This window comes from Sinocyclocheilus grahami, unplaced genomic scaffold, assembly GCF_001515645.1.
Source record: "Sinocyclocheilus grahami isolate Dianchi unplaced genomic scaffold, SAMN03320097.WGS_v1.1 scaffold16.1, whole genome shotgun sequence".
Classification (NCBI taxonomy): Eukaryota; Metazoa; Chordata; class Actinopteri; order Cypriniformes; family Cyprinidae; genus Sinocyclocheilus; species Sinocyclocheilus grahami.
Window position 1 is genome coordinate 334111 of NW_015505195.1, and position 22698 is coordinate 356808.

The following is a 22698-nucleotide window of genomic DNA, read 5'->3' on the forward strand; positions in this document are numbered from 1 at the left end:
TGATTGCCGTGCATTATTCTCCACATATAGCGCGATCTGAACCCTAAACACGTGTTGTCAAAAAAGCCGGTTTTGTCTGCAGAAGCAGACAAGCGCCCTTGTTGTTTTTGAACAGAAGCCGATAAGTCCATTTTAGCAAATCAGCGCGCTGTATTCAGGTCAGGTGACAAGGCTACTTTCACTTTGAAAAGACGTGCTAGCTGTTAAAAGTGATCGAGGATGGATAATTTCGACGAACTTGATGAACCTGTGATATCTTCTTCAGGGCGAAAAAGGAAAATAAAAGCTGAAACGTTTTCACGGAACCTTGCAAAAGCAGCGGGTTACGGGTGAGGGAAAAGCACTGTGTATTGAGTGTAATCACATTCATACAGTTTATGATCACAACAATGTTTGTCAGGTATCTACATTGTCATCTGAGGAGATTACAAAGATTAAACGAGTGTTTTTTAAACTCCAAAACATGAAATGTGGAGTTGTCTGCTTTTGCCAAAAAACAACTGTTGGTTGCCTGCTTTTGCTATAAAACTTTTAATATGTAAAAAAAAAAACATATTTTCAATTAACTTTAATTTTGTAAATTACCTGTATTTGTTTAAGTTATTATTACTTAATCAAATCAACCCAACTGCAGTTTGATTGATATTACTTGGAATGCGCAATAAAAAAAAATGATTTCTGAAAAAAAATTATAAAAATGGAGTTATCGGATTTTTGCAAATGAACTCTTCATATACTCTGTATATATATATATATATATATATATATATATATATATATATATATATTGTTGGTAAGGCAAGTATAGAACTATTGCTCATGGTTCGGTTTAGTGATTTATTCTAAATCTTTAAAATTTTACAAATTTGGCCCAAAGCCTGACTTGTACCGTTGTGCTACACACATGAATTATACCTCATATGATCGGACTAACATTTTGCACCAGAGGAAGATAAAATAGGCAAAATTAATCTCACAGATGTACATTAAAGGAAGGATCCAAGTCTTACCTGGGGATCACAAATACTTGGTGGACTCTTCTCATTTCGCACTCTGCAAAACCCTAACATTTCCTAGCAATGCCTTATAGCAACTGCCTACAACAGACTAGCAACCACATAAAAAACACTAAGAACCACTCAGAATATTTAGCAACCGCATAGAATCACCCTACTAGCAACCTCCCAGAAACCCTACCATTTTTACACTACCATTGAGAAATTTTAACCAAACTATGTTACAGACTTTTCATTAAGACCCCAAAGAATCATATCAACTTGTGGAAAATGTGCATCCTATGACCCCTTTAAGAAGTTCATTCTTTATTGGGTTCCTAAAAACAGTTTATGGGGTTTTATTGCGTAGAGCCTGTGGTGCTACTTCCCATTGACTTTCTATTGCACTGCTAGCCACAGGCGGCAAAGCAATAGATGAGCAGAGACGAGTTCGTCAAGTAATCATGGCTTAACTGCTCACAGAGGGATTTCAATGACCAAACATTAATAAATTCTGCTTTTCTTTGGGATACACTCCTTTTATATTGAATGTAGCTGAAAAAAGATGTTTGTCTTCATCTTGCCAAGAGAAAATCAGAGCCTAGACTCCCATTTCTGCACAATCTATCACCTCATGTAAAGAATAGAGTCAGACAGTTCATTGATAAGGCAATACAGTGCTGGAAAGGATATTGCTAATCATATATCTGTCATGTAAACAGTGTCAATACAGCTCACAGATCCATATAACAATCTCTGGTAGTGTCAAATGACAGGTTGATCATTAGAAATTAAAAATGGTTTTGTCTTGTCCTTGACAGATCAAGCTGGAATCTCACTGCAGTCCATTCGCACATGCAAATTGGTACATGCGGCTAGTAACTGAGGTTTGACAATGAAAGTCCACCCAAAGACAACTGAGACGAATTAATCAATCTTAGATGCAACAGTGGCAGCATTCACTAAAGCACCTGAGAATATCTGCAACAGATGCATCTATTTTTGATTAAATGGTCAAAGACTATTCAATCTGCCAAACTATGTAAGAACAAAAAATTACTAGAATGATTCTTAACAGACAATCACTGCAAATGTCATGGATAAATGTGTTTTGTTTGCAGTTTTTCCAACAGTGCATGTTTGTCTGGGTTCTGCGTCTGATTACGGATTCACTGCTCCAGACAAAGGATTTCTCCTCCTTTGCGCCAAGACGGATGCTGAAGCTGACCATCCACCATCACACAACAAATACCACTGATTTATTGTCTAAGGGTGCAGTCAATAATTCCACAGCACAGAAACAATAAATAAACCAACATCAGATTAAAATCATGCGTGAAATTATTCATTAACCAACAGTTAGAATGACCAGTACAACATTTTTCCATCCACTGTTCAGATGTCAACAAAAACAGCATAAGATAAATAAAATATTACACGACACTCATTAATAATAAATAATAATAATAATTTCTTAACTAGTAATTCTTAAATGTCTTAAATTTAATGAATCATGTTTTTTTTTAATTGGAATTAGATTCTACTGAAGCAGAGGCTTAATATTGGGGCATGATATATTTAATGATGGATATACCATGAATCTCTCAGAGCTTTCCTTTGTTCATAATTCATAAAACTAATGGTGGTTGAAAATGTAGGAAACCATGGACTGCAGTGGAAATTATGAATTAATACCTTTCATGATATATATTTTTTTCATGCTATATTATATATTTAATAAGAGTGCAACAATCATAAATCATGAATATTGTACATATAATATGCTGTTTTATCAAGCTACATTCTAAAATGTAATTCAAAAGAAAAAAAGAAAGATTTTTCTGCAGAAATAAATTTAACTCCTACACTCAGCAAATTAATTGCCACAGACATAAAGTGGGCGAGCAAACAAATTACATCAAATGACCTTTCTGGCTTAATCCCAAAAAAGAAAACTTAAGAAAGAATTTAGGCGAGTTCACTTAATATAACTTCACAATTCTGTTTAAAACAGAATATATAACATAGACATTTCTAAGGCAATTTCTCCTTCTTTGTCCCAAATATGCAGGCAGGTGTTTGACAATGCTCTAGATGCACTGATTTGTGAGAGTGTCAAGAAACCAGAATAAAATCACTATTAACTGAAATTTAAAAAAGGGAAATAGCAACAAATGGTTTTAAATATAAATAAAAATGCCTGAATGTAAAAGCTGCCAATGGTTCCCTCATTAATATCAAATAACATAAAGAGACAAATTATGTATATGATGCATACTATATTGTGTAGTAGGCTATCATATAGTGTACTTCAATGCAAAAATTACAACAACAAAAAAGTGCATTTAGCAATTTATTTTTCAGACACATTATTGTTTCACTTTAGGTCTGATAAGTTTATAGAGAGAGCGAGAGAGAGAGAGAGAGAGAGAGAGAGAGAGAGAGAGAGAGAGAGAAAGAGAGAGAGAGAGAGATCATTCAACTTAAGCCCGTAAACAATCTTTCGAAGCTTCCACAATATTCACAATTACAACCTGTTCAAATCAAATAGCCCGCTGAAGTTTTGTTCATACTGCTACCTCCGAGTTGCTTCACAATCTCTGCGACGCAACTAGGGGCTACATGCAGCATGCAAAATTCATAAATAAATATCTTACCTCGTATTGAATGTATTGTTTCCTCCATTCTGGAGTAATATGGGCGGACAGGTGCTCCGCAAACTTCATGCTGGCGGAGCAGATATCCACAGTAGGACTATAATAATCTCCTCTGGTCGGGCAGCGTCTTCTTTTGGGGCTTTTGTTATTTCTGTCACTAAGTTACAGAGCCGCGTGCGTTGCGTGCGTTGCGTTGCGCTCTGTCTAAATCCTGTCCGGTGTATCAGAGTCCACTAGTCCTCGGTACAACATATCACCCCACTCAAAGTGAAACCCGCAACAAAAGGGGACTAAAAGTACCCTCCTTCTACTTCCCAAAACAGGTGCCTAAATGACAGCGCTACAGCCCCGGTGCAGGCGTCTCTGGGAGGGACTTTCTCTCTCCGGACTCTCTGGTCGAGGCGTTTGTGAAGTAGCTGTTGTCCGCCATCAGCGCGCACTGGTGAAAGACGTGTGTGCGTCACAGCGCGCCGTGAGCTGCGTTTACAAACTGTTGGTGATTCATCTTATCATGCTTTTTGTCTTAATATTTACAAATAAAAGTACATATTACTTTTTTATACTTTTTTGTTATTAATGTACATTTTCTATGAATTTTTCTTTGAAAATTGGATTTCGTTTTTTTCAAACCCTCCCAAACAACTTGTATATTATATATATATAATATATATAATTGGATTGCTTTTTTTTTTATTTATTTTATTTTATTTTTTTTATGAATGTTGAATGAATGTTGAATGAATGAATGTTTTATAAGAATAATATTATAGGCTATATAATATTATCTTACATATAATTTATTATGCCATTTATTACTAGTTCGTTATTTTTACTGTCCTTAAATGTATGTGTCTGATCAGGAATGATTTTTCTATGTCAAGCCAGAAGGAAACAAGTAACAGTAAACTTTCAAAACCTAACCCTAATAGTTCATTATTTGTTTGTGTATGTGTGTGTGTGTGCATGTTTATGTGGTTTATGAGGACACAAATTTGTATAATAACATGGGTATGACATAGGTATTACAACGAGAAGGTGATTTATGAGGACATTTTCAGTGTCCCCGTAATTCAAAAGGCTTATAAATAATTCAGAATGAGTTTTTTTGAAAATCTAAAAATGCAGAAAGTTTCCTGTAAGGGGTAGGGTTAGGGGTAGGGTTGGTGTAGGGCAATAGAAAATACGGTTTGTACAGTATAAAATCCATTACGCCTATGGAGAGTCCCCATAAACCATAAAAACAAACCTGTGTGTGTTTGTGTGCATACACACACACACACACACAATATATACAGTGGGTACGGAAAGTATTCAGACCCCCTTAAATTTTTCACTCTTTGTTATATTGCAGCCATGCAGCCATCATTTTTAGTTTTTAATTTATTTTTGAGTTATTTTAATGCTTCAACTAAGTTATTTCAGTTAGTTGCAAAGGCAACTTTTCTCATTTTTGTTTAGTTTAAGTTTTTTATGTATTTTATATGTATTTTTTTAATTAACAGAAATGTTTTAGTTAATGGTAATAACCATAATTACAGTTTAATACTTTCATTTATTACTTATGGTAGTGTGTGTGTGTATATACAGTATATATATATATATATATATATATATATATATATACACACAGACACTCATATATATTATTGTAATTACAATTTCAGAATGTCCTCAAGTAACAGGTGACATTGTGTGATCTGACCATTTTATGTGTGGTTTACTGTGACATTCATACTGTTTATGAAAATTAAGTTCTTGTCATCAGAGGAAATCATGTTAATGACTTGTGTTAAATAATTAGAAATATAAGAGCATGAATATGCATGCAAATGAAATGTTAATTTAGTCAGGGCAACTGTCATGATTAATAGACCCACTGTATTTTGCAAAGATATTTCTGAAGTGACCTTTTCAGTGTGCCTGAAAAAGGATAGTAATAAAACTTGCTTATTTTATCTTTTTTCCTTCTGTTTAATATGTGTATAGAAATGCATTTTTTATTTATTTATATGAAATGGCTAATTTTATGGAAAATCAGTTTAAGTGGGCATAAGCAATGTGCTAAAAACCACTCAGAACATCTTAGCAACAACTCAGAAAATGTTTACATATCTTTGGCAAAGGTCTAAATGGTTTGCTAAATGTTTGAAATTCTAGATTATGATTTTAGCAAATGGCTGCAATATAACAAAGAGTGAAAATTTAAGGGGGTCTGAATACTTTCCGTACCCACTGTATATATATATATATATATATATAATTTTATAATATTTTATTTTATTTGCAAATTGATCTTGCTAAATCCCATCCTACATGCCTTATTGGCCAATCCTGCGTTAGCAACTGTTGACAAGCTTTTTTGTGGAAGCTCTGTGTGTTTGGATTTGTTAAATGAAACATTGCAAAACTTATCGTTAGACATTACTAGTTGTTTTTATTTGTTATAATCTAATGTTAATATTAATACACTATTGCTTATGACATAATAGAAATACGCGAAAATGATATAACTTATAGCCTACACATAGGCCCTATGTTTTCTTGTTTATGTTGAATCTGCTTACTTACATTTAACTGATATATTGCTTGCTGACTCAAAGCCATTGAGACCTGATTTTATGCCCATTAAGAGGCCTGCATTCCCGCTTTATGTTGTTATATTTAGGAACGTACTGGGTGGCACTTAGAGCTTCTGGCCAACACAGGGAGGTTCAAGTAAAACATTTCTCCAACCAGAAATGTGCAAGGAAATGTAAGGAAAAATCCAGTTTAATCACAAATTATACATTACATAAGTAATCAAATCTGATCAATTTAGTCAGAAATAAGGGGGGGGGATAATGCACGCGGTTGAACAGGAATGAGATGGCAGTGGAGGCGTAATATCGAGATTTGCTCATTAAAATGGGATTTGTTTGCCATCTTGTGGACAATGTGTTCTTTGTGTTACATTAATATCAAGAAAATAAGGTTTGCTGCGAACCATCTATAATGTAAATTACATTTTGTGTCTCTTCTGTGTGTAAGTTGAAATTCTTTCAAAGTTTTCAATACTTTGTGAAACTGCAATGGCCAATAATTGATTGTATAGTGTAATATAATATAGTAAAATATAGTGATTTAATAGACAATGGGGCGGTTTCCCAGACAGGGTTTAAATGAAGTCTGGAGTAGGCTTCATCTAGAATAGTTCAAAATGGCTTTCTGAAACAGATTAAATACAGATTACTAACTCCTGGACTATGGAGTCCTGAACTAAAATAAACCAATCATTTAAAATCTGTGCTAATCTGAATTAGCATGACAGAGGTTGCCTATAAAACATGGAATGAACCAAGAAAAGCTTTAAATTGCATGAAACAATGGCAGCAGAAAAAATATTGCAATCAAACATTAAATACTTTACTGAACAAGATGAAACTTTTTTAAAGCAAGCTAAATAAACTGCACACATCAGGTGTGGAATAAAAGAAAAGGAATGCCTAGAAATCTGGTTGTAATGAATTCTTGCATAAATTCTTGCAATCAGGTGTTGTCAGTTTTGCATTTTTATTATTATTGTTTATTATGTTATGGTCATGGTCAGAATTATTGGCACCCTAAGTGCATATGATCAAAGAAGATTGTGAAAATAAATCTTGTTTATCCTTTCGATATTTAAAAAAAAAAAAAAAGTAAATAAAAATTTAATAGAAAATAAAAGTTTAATAAGTTAAATATATATATTACTTCAACAAATATATATAACTTCAACAAAATCACACTAGGAAAACATTTTCTCTAATACACATTGGCCACAACTATTTGTACCTCTAGAAATTATTATGAGTAAAATCTCTGAATATCTATATTTCCATTCATATCTACATTTGTTAGCACACCAGGGTGACTAGGAGCATGAAATTGTCCAGCCATGACCTCCTCTTTCACAGGAGTATAAATATGAGGAACACATAGGCCAAATTCCCTTAATCATATACCAAAGAATATAGTTCTGATGTGCAGCAACAGATTGTTGACCTTCATAAAATACAAAGTAAAAAAAATAGAACAAAATAGAAAGAAAAATAAATAAATAAATAAAATAAATAAATAAAAGTACAAAAAAAAATAAATAGCTAAAGCATTGAAAATGGCCATTTACACCATTATGACAATAATTAATAGTTCCAATCAACAGGAAACAAATCTATAAATCTGTTACAAATCTACCTACAGTATATTGTCTAATGTGTCTGTATTGTCTTAATGCAACGTGGCCAAAGACTCTGCAAAGAGTCTTGGGGTCAGAAAGCCTAAAAAAATTTATATATATAATCAAACACCACCTACATCACCACAAGTTGTTTGGGAGGGTTTGGAAAAAACGAATTCCAGCACATTCAGACTACTGGAACTTCAAACAGAACTGGGTTCTATGGTCAGATGAACCTAAAAAAATAGCTCTTTTTGCAGGAAACACTCAAGGTGATGCACACAGGGATTAAAAAAAAAGTGTGTACAATGAAATATACTGCTGGATCTTTAATATTGTTGGCCTATTTTTCTGCCGGAGGTCTTGGACATCGTGTTCAGATAGATGGCATCATAGATTCTAGCAAATACCAACAGATAAAAAAAATCTAAACCTGACTTCCTCTGTTAGAAATCTTATAATGGGCCTTGTTTGGTCCTTCTATCAGGACAATGATCAAAATCAACACAAAAATGGGCCACTGAGCACAAAATTAAGCTTCTGCCATGATCATCCCAGTCCTCTGATCTGAACCCTAAAGCTGGGAAACTGAAGGATCTGGAGAGATACTGTAAAGAATAATGGTCTCTGATCTCTAGTCAGGTGTTCTCCAAACTCTTCAGGCATTATAGGTGAAGACTCAGAGCTGTTCTCTTGGCAAAAGGAGGTTGCAAAAAGTTTTGAATAAAAGGGTGCAATTAATTGTAGTCAGAAAAACAGTTCTTTCATAATGAGATTTCCCTTCCCTACCATTTTACTTCAATGAAAGTTTAGGGTTTTGTGTGTGTGTGTGTGTGTGTGTGTGTGTGTGTGTGTGTGTGTGTGTGTGTGTGTGTGTGTGTAATAAATACAAACCCAATTCCAAAAAAGTTGGGACACTGTACAAATTGTGAGTAATAATAATTTATTATTATTTACAAATAATTTACAAATCTCATCAACTTATATTTTATTCACAATAGAATATAGATAACATATCAAGTGTTGAAAGTGAGACATTTTGAAATGTCATGCCAAATATTGGCTCATTTTGGATTTCATGAGAGCTACATCTGTTGTATTCTGAATTAAAATCTTGAAATTTGAAAATTCCACATCATTGCATTCTGTTTTTATTCACAATTTGTACAGTGTCCCAACTTTTTTGGAATCGAGTTTGTACAAATCAGTGCGGATTTATTTTCACAGCTTCTTTGATCATATTTACCAAGGGTGCCAATATTTTTGATATATAAAGACTGATAACACAACGTTAATCTGAAGCTAAACCTGCCTCCTGGTAGGTTTGATTTAAGCCTCAATTTAGTCCTGAAGTAGCTCTAGTCTTCCTTCAGGAAATCAGGCTATTAAATTCTGGACTAGACTATTAGTCTAGGACTATTTAAAACCATGACCGAGAAAGCTGATTTCTGTTAATCTGGTTTAAAGGGCCATTTTAGTTTAGAACTAGGCTTCATCTCGGTCCGGGAAACCGCCCCCCAATACATCTAAAAGTTCTAGCATGGTCGCAGTATTCCACTTCACGGATCATGCGTCCACTGAAAAACTGGTAGGAGCTAAAAACCGCTGGAACTTTTACCAGCGGTCGCGGGACGCACTCGTGCCTTTAATTGTGACGTACCATTCACGGACCAATTCTCAAAACAAGTCCGACTGAATCGGATTACGGATAACGTACTGTAGCAGTCAACTGTCTGCGCTGTTTTTATGATTAATAATAATTAAAGCAAATATACTGTTGATTACCCCTATAAGGTATCTTCATTCTCTTCAATGGCGTCTAGATCTCCGTCCTCCTCCCCAGACTCGGCGACGGGCTCCGGTACTGATCCAGCGCGGCCTGACACCGGAGAGCCGCTCGGCGGAGGATCCGATTCGGATTCAGATTTCGGTTTAGGGAAATTTGATTGTAGTGCTGGGGATGCAGCGCTTCGATTAGAAGGAGTCGATCTAGAGAATGAATTTGAAGCGGCAGCGGACCGGGTCAGAGATCTCGTCCAGACGGCCAGTAGAGAGCAGCTGCTGTATCTGTACGCCAGGTTCAAGCAGGTAAACCCAGCCTTAGTTGATGATACTGTGAAATCATAATACATTAGCATGACATCTTCTGCAAAGACGATACGAAGCGAGATTGTTTGGCATTTTATTTAATATATATATTTTTTTAAAGTGATGGCTAATATAAAGTTCCCCCAGTTTTTTAATGCACTAACAGTAACTGTAGTAAAAGTGTTGATACAAATTATATGGTTGCCATGGTAAGGTTTTGTAAAGGGTATGTATTTCTGACAGATGAAGGTGCCTGTTGGTTCTGGAGTATAAAACATCTGGCACTGAAACCAGTTATTTGGGCATTTGAAAGTAATTATTATTTAGTAGACATTGAATATATTAGTTGAGAAGTGGTGCTTATGTGATTGATGTATGTTTACGTCCAGTCTGCAACATGTCCGCAATTTATTACCTTTTTCTCTCTCCATTAAATTTTCTGTCACTCTCTACTGTCTGTGTAATAAAAGAAGAAGAAAAAAATACAGTAAATTAATTATAAGTAATTAAAAAAAGACGTACTCCACCTATGAAATAAAATAAAATATCCAAATAGATTTGGAGTCTAAAATATTTGACATCAGTACTATCTAAAAAAAATTACATTATTTGAGCGTTTGATATTATTATGTAAACTAAAAGTGTATGTTTGACAGGTCAAAGTTGGAAAGTGCAATACACCAAAACCTGGTTTCTTCGATTTCGAGGGTCAGAGAAAATGGTAAGTGCCTTAACAAGCCGCGCATTCCTTGATAAGTCTTGAATTTTCATTTGGGCTCGTTGCATTGTTGTCAGTTTGTGATTAGCACTATGAATATTGTTGGCTCTTATGACAAATGGCTTATGATTTCCCTCATTTATAAGGATAAAGTCGACTGCTCAATAAATTAATATAAATGTAAATTCACTTTGTGTCCAATAATGTGAGGGGGGGATCCAAATCTTTAGAGTCTTTAAAGTCCAACAGAGTGCTTCTTGTTCACAGGTCAGCATGGAAACAGCTGGGGGACATGAGTGCGGAGCAGGCCATGCAGGAGTATGTGTCCTGTGTATGTGCCCTGGATCCAGAAGGCAGCCAGAAGGTAAAGATTAAACCTACTGTAGGGGCAATTGCATGAGGGGATGGAAAACAAGATTCTTCTGGCTCTTTTGCTATTAAATAGTTTGACGTACTGATGTTTTGATATCCCACAAGTTCCAGTCCACCCACACAAGTTATTGAAAACAGATCTGCATTGTGCTGTTCTGCAGAGATTTTCACTTCTTAACTTGGAGATTCACTTTTTTTTGCTCTCAGATGAAGCATAGCACTAATTAGCAAATTTTTCATGCAATTAAACTATATTTATTGTAAGTGGATCTGCCTTTTGGTAAAACTATAGGCATTGTGCTGTAATGTTACTGAATAACATGTCCAGAAGAGGGCAGTCTCTGATTGTGCAGTTGTTCTGTTTATGCATCCTTCTCAAATATCCCATTGTTTTTACCAAGGTGCTAAGAATAATGCTCAAATTATATCAGAAATTGAGTTGCTACATTTCTGTGTCTTTTCTATTGGATCTGTAGATGATTCATGCACATTATATAATTCCTCTGAAATTATTATGCAGTCATGTTTAAGCAAAAGTTTATGTTGCTGCTATCCACTCCTGCTGAGTGGTTCACATCTGCATATGCTCTGTTGAGTCATGTTGCTTAAGTGGGTGTTGCGGGTTTAAGTCCAGCTTGCAATGTGTTTATTACCGTTTGCAATTTATTACCGTTTTCTATCTCCACTAATTTTCCTGTCACTCTCTACTGTCTGTGTAATAAAAGAGGGGAAAATATTAATTTACACAGACCAACTCCATCTATATATATATATATCAAATATATGAGTCAAGTTTAACTCAAACTCTTTTCCTTCATCTCTAATTTTCTCTTAGCTTTAGCTTTATTCTCTTTCTTTCTCTTTTGCTTTTTTTATTCTCTTCATATCTATCTTCCTTATGCCTTATTGCTTTTTACCCATAATCCCCATGTCAGAGCAGACACATCCCCTTCTCTGATACTACTGCAGGTAACGCAATCTGACTGCCATCCAGATGGGCACAAAAGCACATAAACAAATTCCCCACCTTACAGAATGAACTGATTGTGTTAGCGTGTTAAAAGAGGGCAGGAAGCTCCATTATGAGATAGAGAGAGAGCCGGGGAGGGAGGAGAGACAATCGCTTATTCATGACCTCCTGTGCACTTCTGTTGTTCCGTGCACCTGCTGTGGAGGAACAAAAGAAAAGTGCACAAATTGACGGTATTTTAATACAATCCTGCTATTCAAGCAGAAGTGCAGATGCAGCACTTTTCTGCTCAAAACGGTAATATTTTTATGTCATTGAATTAAAATTGCTGTATTATAGAGCTGGCTGCACAATGCAATATTAATCCATTCCTCAGTGGGTTTCACCAGCGGTTGAATACCAAGAGTCCTTTGTGTGCTCTCTCTTGCTGTTGCCAAATGATGTTCTGACTGAAAAAGGTTAGTAACGTGTGCAGCATCCTGCAAGTTTTCTGTCATGTTTGAGGTTGATGGAGGTGTACAGTACCTTTCTCTTCTAACCTAAACTGTTTCTGAGAGTGGCTCCTTTGGGCTACTGTGTTATTTTGTTTTCATAAACTTTCATGTTCCGTTTGTTCGCCAGGTGTATATATTTTTTTACATTGTTTAAAGGAATGGTTCACACAAAATTTGAAATTTGCTGAAAATGTACTCACCCTCAGGCCATCCAAGATGTAGATGAGTTTGTTTATCGCAATAGGTTTGGAGAAATTTAACATTACATCACTTGCTTACCAATGGATCCAAATGGATTCAAACAGCTGATAGACAGCATCACAATAATCCACAATTAATCTACATGACTCCAGGTCATCAGTTAATGGCTTGTGATGTGAAAAGCTGTGTGTTTGTTATAAACAAATACATCATTAAAGAAATAGTTCACCCAAAAATGAAAATTACCCCATGATTTACTCACCCTCAAGCCATCCTAGGTGTATATGACTTTCTTCTTTCAATCCGTTGCTTCTGGTTAAAATAGTCCTCTATCCATAATATTGCTTTCTCTAGTGAAAAAGTTGTCTGAATCAGGATATTCGCCTTAATGATAGTTTTGTTTCTTACAAACACACAGTTTTTCACTGCGTGTGGATTACGTGTGGATTCTTGTGATGTTTTTATCAGCTGTTTGGACTCTCATTCTGACGGCACCCATTCAATGCAGAGGATCCATTGGAGAGCAAGTGATATAATGATACATTTCTCCAAATCTCTTCCGATGAAGAAACAAACTCATCTACATCTTGGCTGACTTGAGAGTGAGTACATTTCTAACAAACATACATTTTTGTGCTAACTATTCCTTTAAAACCTTTAAATGGATCTCTAGGCTTCATAAATGAGCATTATAAAAAGTTCCCTTTTTTTCTTGGTGCCAGACATAATACTTGTGTCTTTCTTTCAGTCGTCAGAGCGAAGGGGAGGAGAGATGCGAACTGGATTTGGCGGGCCAGCGGTTAGCTCTCTATACCAAGAGGAAAAGATAAGGTAACAAATCCTGCTTATGAATATGAGTATTTTATCATAATTTGCAGTGATCACTCTTGCATCAGTGAGGCATAAATAATTTTCTTGATCATGGAACACACAGATACCTCACGCCCTGTAGCTTCTTCCCTTTAACCAGACAAATTAAGGGCTGCATTCACATGGTTTTACCTCTTAAATTAACAATATTAGTATGCATGCATGGGGGGTGAAGAGGCCTCAGGAATCGGTGTTTAATTACTTTTTTTATGATTATATCGATGATAAGAATGTAAAATGGATCCAGGCATGGATGGATGAAAGAATTATATAGAAGTATCAGTGCAACAGGGGTTAATTCCCCAAGTTGACGTGTCCCAGGAGAATGTGAGTCATTCATTGGGGACAGAAAAGTAAAGCAATTAACATCCCGTTCCCCCCTCCTCTCCTCCCATTTGTCGCTCGCTGAGCGGCCCATTTCGGGCGTGACCCAATCAGACTGCCATGCAGACTGCTTCGCTGCTTTCCAATTTCTAAGCTCGGTGATTGAGAGGCATCCAGCATATTCAAACCTCTCGTTAGCATTTTATTAGAGAGTCATAATGACTTCTGCGTTGCCGATTGCTACACCAGACGACCTGTAACTCCAAGGCCATCTCTCGTTTTTTTTTTTTTGCTTAAACTCACTTGGGAAACAACTGGCCAAATTGCATAATCCTGTGCTTCTGCAGGAGTTGTGAATAAGGAAGCTTTCTCCTCCAAAGAATGCATGATAGATGAGTTGTTCTGTGAGGATGCCTTGGAGAGAGATGGATCAGATTGATATGATCTGATTGATGGGAGCAGAGGTGTCAGTTTCAGAATATCGGCCTATTTTGGAGGGCAGTGTGTTTTGGACGAGATGTGTCATCTGTCCGTGTGTATATGTCAGCTCTGCCCATCACTGATTGATGGTGTTAAAGGGATAGTTCACCCCAAAATGAAAATTCTATCATCATTTCCTCACCCCATTGTTGTTCCAAACCTGTGTCTTACTTTCTTTTTTGGAATATAAAAGATGATATTTTGAAGAATGTTTGTAACCACTGGTTTCGGTTCTGATTTCCATTGTTTATACAGAAATACAGTGGAAGTCAATTACTTTTTATTATCTCTTTAACATGGCCTGGTGAGCATGAATGACTCCTGCTGTGCACTGAAGAATTGTTTATAATATTGTAATATCTGTTTTTTAATATTTGAAGATTTACACAGATTCACCTCAATAATCTGCATTTGAGTCTATGTGTGAAAACATCAACACAGATCTTTTGTTTGGTCTCTCACTAATCAGAAAATGTTGATCATACTGTGCGGAATGACCAGTGACCTTCCCAGCATGCTCAGCGGCATCACTGATGCCATGTCATTTATCAGTGGGCCATTAATCAGGTGTAAGCGTGTGCCTGTGTGTACTCGGGCTTTAGGAGCACAGGCCAGCATCAGTCTGACGAATGAGCAGTTTTATTTATTAGTTCCCCCTGGAAGAAGAATGATGCCCACATGGCACAGACACACTGGGTCACGGTAAGAAGACCACACGCTCACATATTCAGCCTTATTTACTACAAGTGAGATAAGATCAGGTTTACTGCACACATATATGGGCATAAGCCACTTTCCATGATAACTGTGCACTTTGGTGTACCATTGCTTTTTTTAAAGCACAAATTAGTTTTTTCATTTGTTGTTATATCTATTAGATTTGTTAGATAAACTATTTTATTATATAAATGTATGATGTAAGCAGAAGTCTTGACCTTCATGAATACAATAAATGAAATAATATGATTCTGATTGTCAAAATAGAAATGTAAGACGTAAGCATGAAAATTAGCTTTAAAGGTGCAGTAAGCGATTTCTGAGAAATGCTGTTGAAAGTGGATCGGACAGAGCACCAAAACACACTTGTAGCCAATCACCAGTAAGGGGCATGTCCAGTAGTGATGGGGGAGGTGCCTGTGTTGAATAGCATGTTCAGAAATTCGGGGGCGGAGGCAAGATAGCGGTGTGATTCTTTTGGGTAGGGCCGTGTTTATTTAGGTGATTTCAAATATCAACAGCATTTCTCAGAAATCGCTTACTGGACCTTTAAACAGTAGTTTTAAACAAAAAAATAGCTTGTTACATTTGTGACATAATCTGATGGTTAAATTCATGTGTTAAAAATTAGCTGAATTTAATTAATTCTAAATTTTAATTCTAGCTTTATTTTAATTTTATAAAATGTAACTTGAATTTTGAAAGCAACTAAATTTACGGCAAATTTACAACCTGGTTACCCATTCTAGTAGGGTTTTTTCCCCATTCAGATTTATCAATTTGATCAAATTTGCCTTTTTAACTTTCGTTTTGATTTTTTGAATTCAAGGCCAGTTTTTGTACCATATTTGTGGAAACTGCTATAAATGTTTTTGTCTTACTGCAAGAAATTGTACTTTCTGTAGATTTATTGATATTTTGTTCTGAATATGAAAATTAATCTTTTTGAGGTATATGAAATTTAAGCAAGAGGCTCTCAATGCTTGGCATAACATGGATCTTCAAGCATTTCTTCTGTCTCGCATTTACTTTTCAAATCAGTTCATTTTAGGTTGGCCAATCTGTCTATTTCCTGTATCTCTCAGGCACAGAGGTCCCATCCGCTGTCAGTCTCATCTGCCCTGCCCCTGTAATGAGAGTGAGGGGCGGCCACACAATAGTGCTCCAAATGCAATTAATCTGCCATCCTCCATGGGCAAGAGGGGCAGGGGTAAATCTCTTAATGAGATTTCTCCAACCAACTGTACCTCATCCCCTATAACCCTTTTTTTTTCTCTCTCTCGATGTCTCGCTCTGCCATGCCTGGCTTGGCCCAAATGCCACAAGGTGATTAGAGCGGAAAATAATTAAAACTGCTGTGGTTAGCGCCAGGCTCCTGAGAATGTACATACACAGAGGTAGATGGCGTGTGACCATGAGACGCCTGCCAGTAACATGATTTTTGCGGCACCCATCCACATCTGTTTAGCTTGGCATTATCTTCCTTCTTGGGTGATCACTCAGCAATTCACATTTACTAGGCCCAGAATTTCTAGTGACAGCACTGACCCTGGTTATGTAATATTTAAGATTAGACGATTGTTTCTTAATTTCCCTACTATGATTTAATGCTATTTCAGTTGATCTTTAATTGATTTCTATGAAATTTCGTCAAAGGTTTGGTGTGATCATTGCTTTACACTCTTTCTGAGTATTTTTCCTATGTTGTGTTTGACTTTAGGGAAGAGGACAAAAATATATTCGACTATTGCAGAGAGAACAACATCGAACACGTCAGCAAGGCCATCAGCTCCAAGAAAGTGGACGTGAATACAAGGGATGAAGAAGTAGGCTTTAAAAAATTTTTTTTGCACTTTTACAAGTTGTTTGAACTGAAATGTGTGTTGGCAGTGTGTGTACACAACCACTGTAAAATGATAAAAATCCACCCAGTGGTTTTTTGTTAATCTACTAACCCCGATCGACATAAATGCGTCTATGTTCGTGCGAATCATTCGTGATCTAGCTTCACCTACAGAAGAAGTGAGTGTTAGGCTTTTTTTAATGAATCTTTGCAAATCACCTTTCCTAATAATGTGCTAATTAGCAAGTTTCACGATTAATGCAGCTAAAGTAAACAGTCTCTAGGAGAACTGCTTCTAGGAGAATTAACACTACCATTGAGAAATTTTAACCAAACTATGTTACAGACTTTTCATTAAGACCCTAAAGAATCATATCAACTTGTGGAAAATGGGCATCCTATGACCCCTTTAAGAGATCAGCATTTCCTACACAACTAAAACTCCAAAGGTCACTGGAATCACCATCCATCCGCTTAACCCATTTTTATTCATGTATCATCGTGACCAACTGGCCCGTTTCATTTCTTTCAGCACTCCAATTCTGAAAGTGGGGAACCAGTTGGCTCACCATCAGGTCGGCCAGATGGCAGCCATTGTCAATCCACCATGGTTCATCTCACTAGTGCAGTTCAGCAGATTAACCTCTAGAGGGCACTAGTGATTTTTTAAATCTGTTGTGTATATATATATATATATATATATATATATATATATATATATATAGCAGATTTTAAAATTAACTTTAATATATATATACACATACACATGTATATATATTTTTCTGCCATCTTCCCATCTTCCGCTTGTGGTCAAGCTGTGCTACACGCTCAAGGTCAGAACTGTGAGGAATGAGGCCTTGCTTTCAGCCTGAAGTCCTAAACGCCGACAGTGTGGCTTTAACTCACTGCAGCATTAAGATGTGATGCATGCGCTCTGTTCTGAACATAATGCCATTTGATGTTTTCAGCAGAGGCTGTTGCCAGTGGTTTAATTTGGGCTGAGATGAGCTTCATGGCTGCCATTTGACCTCCTACAGCTCGGCCTATCTCTGCAGGGGTCAAATACATTACCCTTAATGTACAAGTGCAGCCGAGTACAGGGCAGTGGAGAAATAATCTCAATGATGATGACAATAGATCAGGATAAACTGGAAAACTTGGGAGTTATTTAGTGTGGGATGATAGTGGATGGTGACCAGAGGGGTGCTTGGACCCATGGCCATGCACAGAAGGTGGACATGTTTATTTAGGTTTCCCCGTGTGTTTTGCACGCTGACTGATCATGCTGTAGTTCCACATGACTCTATAATCTGAAAAATTGACAGTTTGATTATACTCCCTAATATTTCCGTAATTATGTTATGAAAAGTTTTTCATATTGATTTGATGTTTGTGAGTCTTTTCTTTTATTATTATCATTTACTACTACTACTACAACTTTTACTGTTGTAGTTATGTAATGGGGGGGATTAAGTATTTTAAATTTTTTAATAATTCAGTAATTTCATTTTTTGATGATGCTATACTACTACTACTACTAATAATAATGTTTTTATACATGATAAATAATAGGATAATAAATAATGTTTTTATAAATGATAAATAATTGGATAATAAATAATGTTTTTTGAATGTACAGTTGGGTCAAAATGGTTTACATTTATTATATGGCAATTTAAAACTATTAAAGACATTGTCTATATTAAACTCTTGTGTAAAAATTAAAATGTATTAAATTAAACACATTTGTTTTAATAATAATAATAATAATAATACCATAATGAAAAAATTGTATTAAAATAATATTTTCACTACTTGTCTCAGACTTGTGGCCCCCACTGTAATGGTAAGAACCATGATATTCATGGCCAACATTGGAATACCATTTAAGAACCACTATGTAAAAATGGACAAATTTCAAAGTACTGTAATATTACCATCTCATACCATCACTCTACCAGCACATAGTTTTTTTATAAAGGAATTTATTTCTGAATCAGATAATGTCAACTCAAAACAACAGCGATCTAACACATGCATTTATATCTGACATACTGAAGAACTTTATCTAAATTGTCAGTGTGAATTTAGGTGTTTTTTCTGCTGCTTTATGACATGCATTGTGTGTCATGTTTTTCCTGTCTTATAATGGCAATGTCTTAAATGCCCTGTGGACCACAGGTCCACACATGCCTCTGATAGGCATTAGCCCCTCCGCCTGAACAAAAGAGGGCTGGACTGATTTGTGCAAATGTCCCAAGAATTTCTTGCTTTCCTTTTCTATCTCTGTTTGCGCTGGAACAGCCCCATCAATTACAGGCAATTGAGCCGGCAGCTCTCCACCCTCTTTGGCAAGGACATTGTAAAGCAAGAGGTTTCCTATTCATCTGCACTGAGCCCTGCTCAATGTACCGCCCCGCAGTAGAGTCCATGCCTGTCACACTTAATCCAGAGCTCTCACTGGGGACAGGAAGGTGAAATCAGTGGGATTTCTACATCTTTACTGTTTCTAGAGCTCTTCCGCTTAGTTGGAAGGAAATTGAGGAAGATGATATAGGTTTTTCCATGTGTTAGTTATGTTTGCTGAGACATTGTCACCAAAAGGATGATTTTATCCCTTTCTCCATTCACATCTTGTTAGCATTTCTTAATTACTGAGTTAATTCATGTTCTATGAAATTGTTAGTTTCAATAACAATGTTCATAATATCAAAAATGGATCTGTTTGTGTCTTTATTTACAGCAAACTACTTAAGTACTACATTAATTATTAAAAATTTAATTAAATTCATATGCATATATATATATATATATATATATATATATATATATACATACACTAATGTTCAAAAGTTTGGGGTCTATAAGTATTTTTAATGTCTCTGAAGTGTCTTATGCTCACCAAGGCTGATTTATTTGCTGAAAAATACAATTAAAACACTAATATTGTGGAATATTATTACAATGTAAAATAACAGTTTTCTATTTGAATGAATTTTAAAATGTAATTAATTCCCGTTGTGGCAAAACATAATTTTCAGCTGCCAGATATTATTCTAATATGCTGATTTGGTGCTCAAGAAATATTTAAAGCAGTTGTGCTACTAAATATTTTTTTGGAATCTGATACTTGCTGAATAAAAGTAATAATTTCTTAAAAAAAACAAAAAGCATACTGACCTAATTATTAATATAGTCATATCTTTATAACTTAGTGACTTTTTACTTTGCAGTTGCGACTTTGTTTCTCATAATGGCAACTTTTATTATTTTATACCTAATCTCACAATTAGGCCTATCTTTTTAATTTTTTACTCCAAGGCAGAAACAGGCTATGATAAAATGACATATGAAATGGAAAAACATGTAGCAGTAGCCTCCTCACTACTTTTTAAACCGCTATCATGTAGGTTGTTACTTGTTTCTTCTAATTACATGTTTGACAAAAACATAGTTGGTAACACTCAGTTTTGGTAAATGATGTGATATAATACAAATGATGTAATAATAATACGATGGTGCTCTAATATATTCCATGGTACTGAACAATTACCATATTCATGTGCAATTCTTTTCTATTTACATGGTGCTACAGTAATACCATGTCTAGAAGCCATGTCCAAAAAGCCATTGTAGTACAATTTGCTAGTGAAGGGATCCAGAGAATGGTGTGTCTTGGGAGAAGAGTAGAAGAAAAGAAAAATGTTTGGCTATATCTCTGATGAAAATTTGACAAAGCGTCCAGGGGACACCCTCCTCTCCAAAAAAGAAAAAACTCTTGTGATGTAAGGCTTCAGACTCCCTCATAAATATCAATTTTAACATGCAGCAGTGGGGATCAATATAATTTCAGCCATGGAATACGACTTAAGGAGTTGGCTTTATCTAATTGGCCTTCACTGAAAAATGAACTCTGCAGCCTTGATAGGGACAAGCGAATTCAGGCCTGGGGGGCGGCGCTGGTGATCAAGGGTCTGCTCTCTTTTTGTCCCCAGAATCACATCAATCACTGCTAAAGAGTCTCCCGTCCCACTGCAATTTCTTTCTGGAGCGCCCATGATCTTTCCCTCCCACAATGCCCTTCTCTCTCGCCTGCACGGTGGCCAGAGAAGAACTCTTCCTGTCAGCACGTCGTTAAATAGTTGGGTCTAAAGGCTCTGAGTTATAAATTGTTGTGCATAATTAATTTTTTCTGGAGGAGAGAAATCTATTGTGAAGTTAACTTTATAGAGGTCCGCATAACAAAAGGGAATAAATGAATGTGTTAGAGGTGAAGAGGGATTCATCCATCTGAAGGAGTCGACCCGTAAATTGTGTGGTCTGTAGACACGTCTATGGTTTTGGGTTGCAGAGATCCTTCGCAAATATGGGATGTTATTGAATATTCTACACGCCTCTTGGCTGGTGCTCATTTCTATGCTCCGTATCAAAGCCAGAAAAGGGAGTTTATTAAATAATTGTATCTAAATCAGAGTAAGGGATTGAATTATGGGATTGAATGCCCTGGATTGACTAAAATACGTATTGTGCATTGTCTGAAGCAAAACCAAGCCGAAAAATTGAAACTTTTTTTATGATTGAAACTAATCATAAAATCAGATTAGATTTTGTATTTGCTTCCACCGTACGTTTTTTTTTTTTACTTTGTAAAGTTTCATCGTAATGAAGTATTTTTGTGTTTCAGGGCCGGGCTCTCCTGCACTGGGCATGTGACAGGGGCCACAAAGACCTGGTGTCTCTACTCTTGCAGAACAATGCTGATATTAATAGCCAGGTGAGTCTGTAAATGTACATTAAGACATTCTGGCTGATTAACGATGACAAGATCATTTTTATGTTATAGCTGATAACTGATATGAAGGCAAATATTTAGTCCTTCAACAAACACAGATTGACTAACTTAATTGCAAAATGGATTGCTGTGAACTGTAGACAAGTAATGGGTTTTCGCTTAATGGTATGGAATAAAACAAACAATATATTGGTATTGAATATTTAATTGTGCATGTTAATTTTCTATATTTTTACATCTAGATTACCTTTGCATCATTTAAATCTCAATTAATGTTTTAAAAATGGTAATAATTAGGTATAATAACAGAGTATGGTTACTGATTTTATAGATATAAATATGCATTCATTTATTTATTTATATTTATATTTTTGGTTCACAAGTTTAGTGTCATTAAGATGTTTTTAAAATAAGTTTCTTAAGCTCACCAAGGCTGCATTTATTTGATCCAAAATACAGTAAAAATATTATATTCAAATTAAGTCTCTTATGCTTTTTTTATTATTATTGCTCAAGAAACATTTCTTATTATTATCAGTGTTGAAAACACATTGTTTTTGCCTATTTACCTATTATTTTTTATGGAAACTGTGATAGGCTACCATTTAAAAGTTTGGGGTAAGAAAGAAAAAAAAGGAAATTAACACTTTTATAAATTTTTATTCAAAATGGATTGCTGTGAACTGTTAGACAAGTAATGAGTTTAGGTTCAATTAAATGAAATAAAAGTGCATGTTAATTTTCTATATTTTTACATTTAGATTACCTTTGCATCATTTAAATCTCAATTAATGTTTTAAAAATGGTAATAATTAGGTATAATAACAGAGTATGGTTACTGATTTTATAGATATAAATATGCATTCATTTATTTATTTAGATTTATATTTTTGGTTCACAAGTTTTGTGTCATTAAGATGTTTTTAAAAGAAGTTTCTTAAGCTCACCAAGGCTGCATTTATTTGATCCAAAATACAGTAAA

General features: G+C 35.4%; 2 protein-coding genes across 4 annotated transcripts in view; one reads left to right on the forward strand and one right to left on the reverse strand.

The window, feature by feature from the left end:
- Positions 1 to 4114, reverse strand: part of xpr1a (xenotropic and polytropic retrovirus receptor 1a) — an 81924-nt gene extending 77810 nt beyond the window's left edge. The window contains exon 1 of the mRNA XM_016295889.1: positions 3653 to 4114. Coding sequence (XP_016151375.1) covers positions 3653 to 3721 — 69 coding nt within the window. The 5' untranslated portion in view covers positions 3722 to 4114. The remainder of the gene's footprint in view (positions 1 to 3652) is intronic.
- A 5373-nt stretch (positions 4115 to 9487) lies between these two features.
- acbd6 (acyl-CoA binding domain containing 6) overlaps positions 9488 to 22698 on the forward strand; it is a 35751-nt gene continuing 22540 nt past the window's right edge. For 2 of the 3 annotated variants that reach the window (XM_016295919.1, XM_016295928.1), the window contains exons 1-6: positions 9488 to 9935; positions 10592 to 10656; positions 10921 to 11017; positions 13439 to 13521; positions 16802 to 16907; positions 21609 to 21698. In XM_016295919.1, the coding sequence (XP_016151405.1) occupies positions 9660 to 9935; positions 10592 to 10656; positions 10921 to 11017; positions 13439 to 13521; positions 16802 to 16907; positions 21609 to 21698 (717 nt within the window). In that variant the 5' untranslated portion in view covers positions 9488 to 9659. The remainder of the gene's footprint in view (positions 9936 to 10591; positions 10657 to 10920; positions 11018 to 13438; positions 13522 to 16801; positions 16908 to 21608; positions 21699 to 22698) is intronic. The other variant, XM_016295911.1, reaches the window with a different exon arrangement.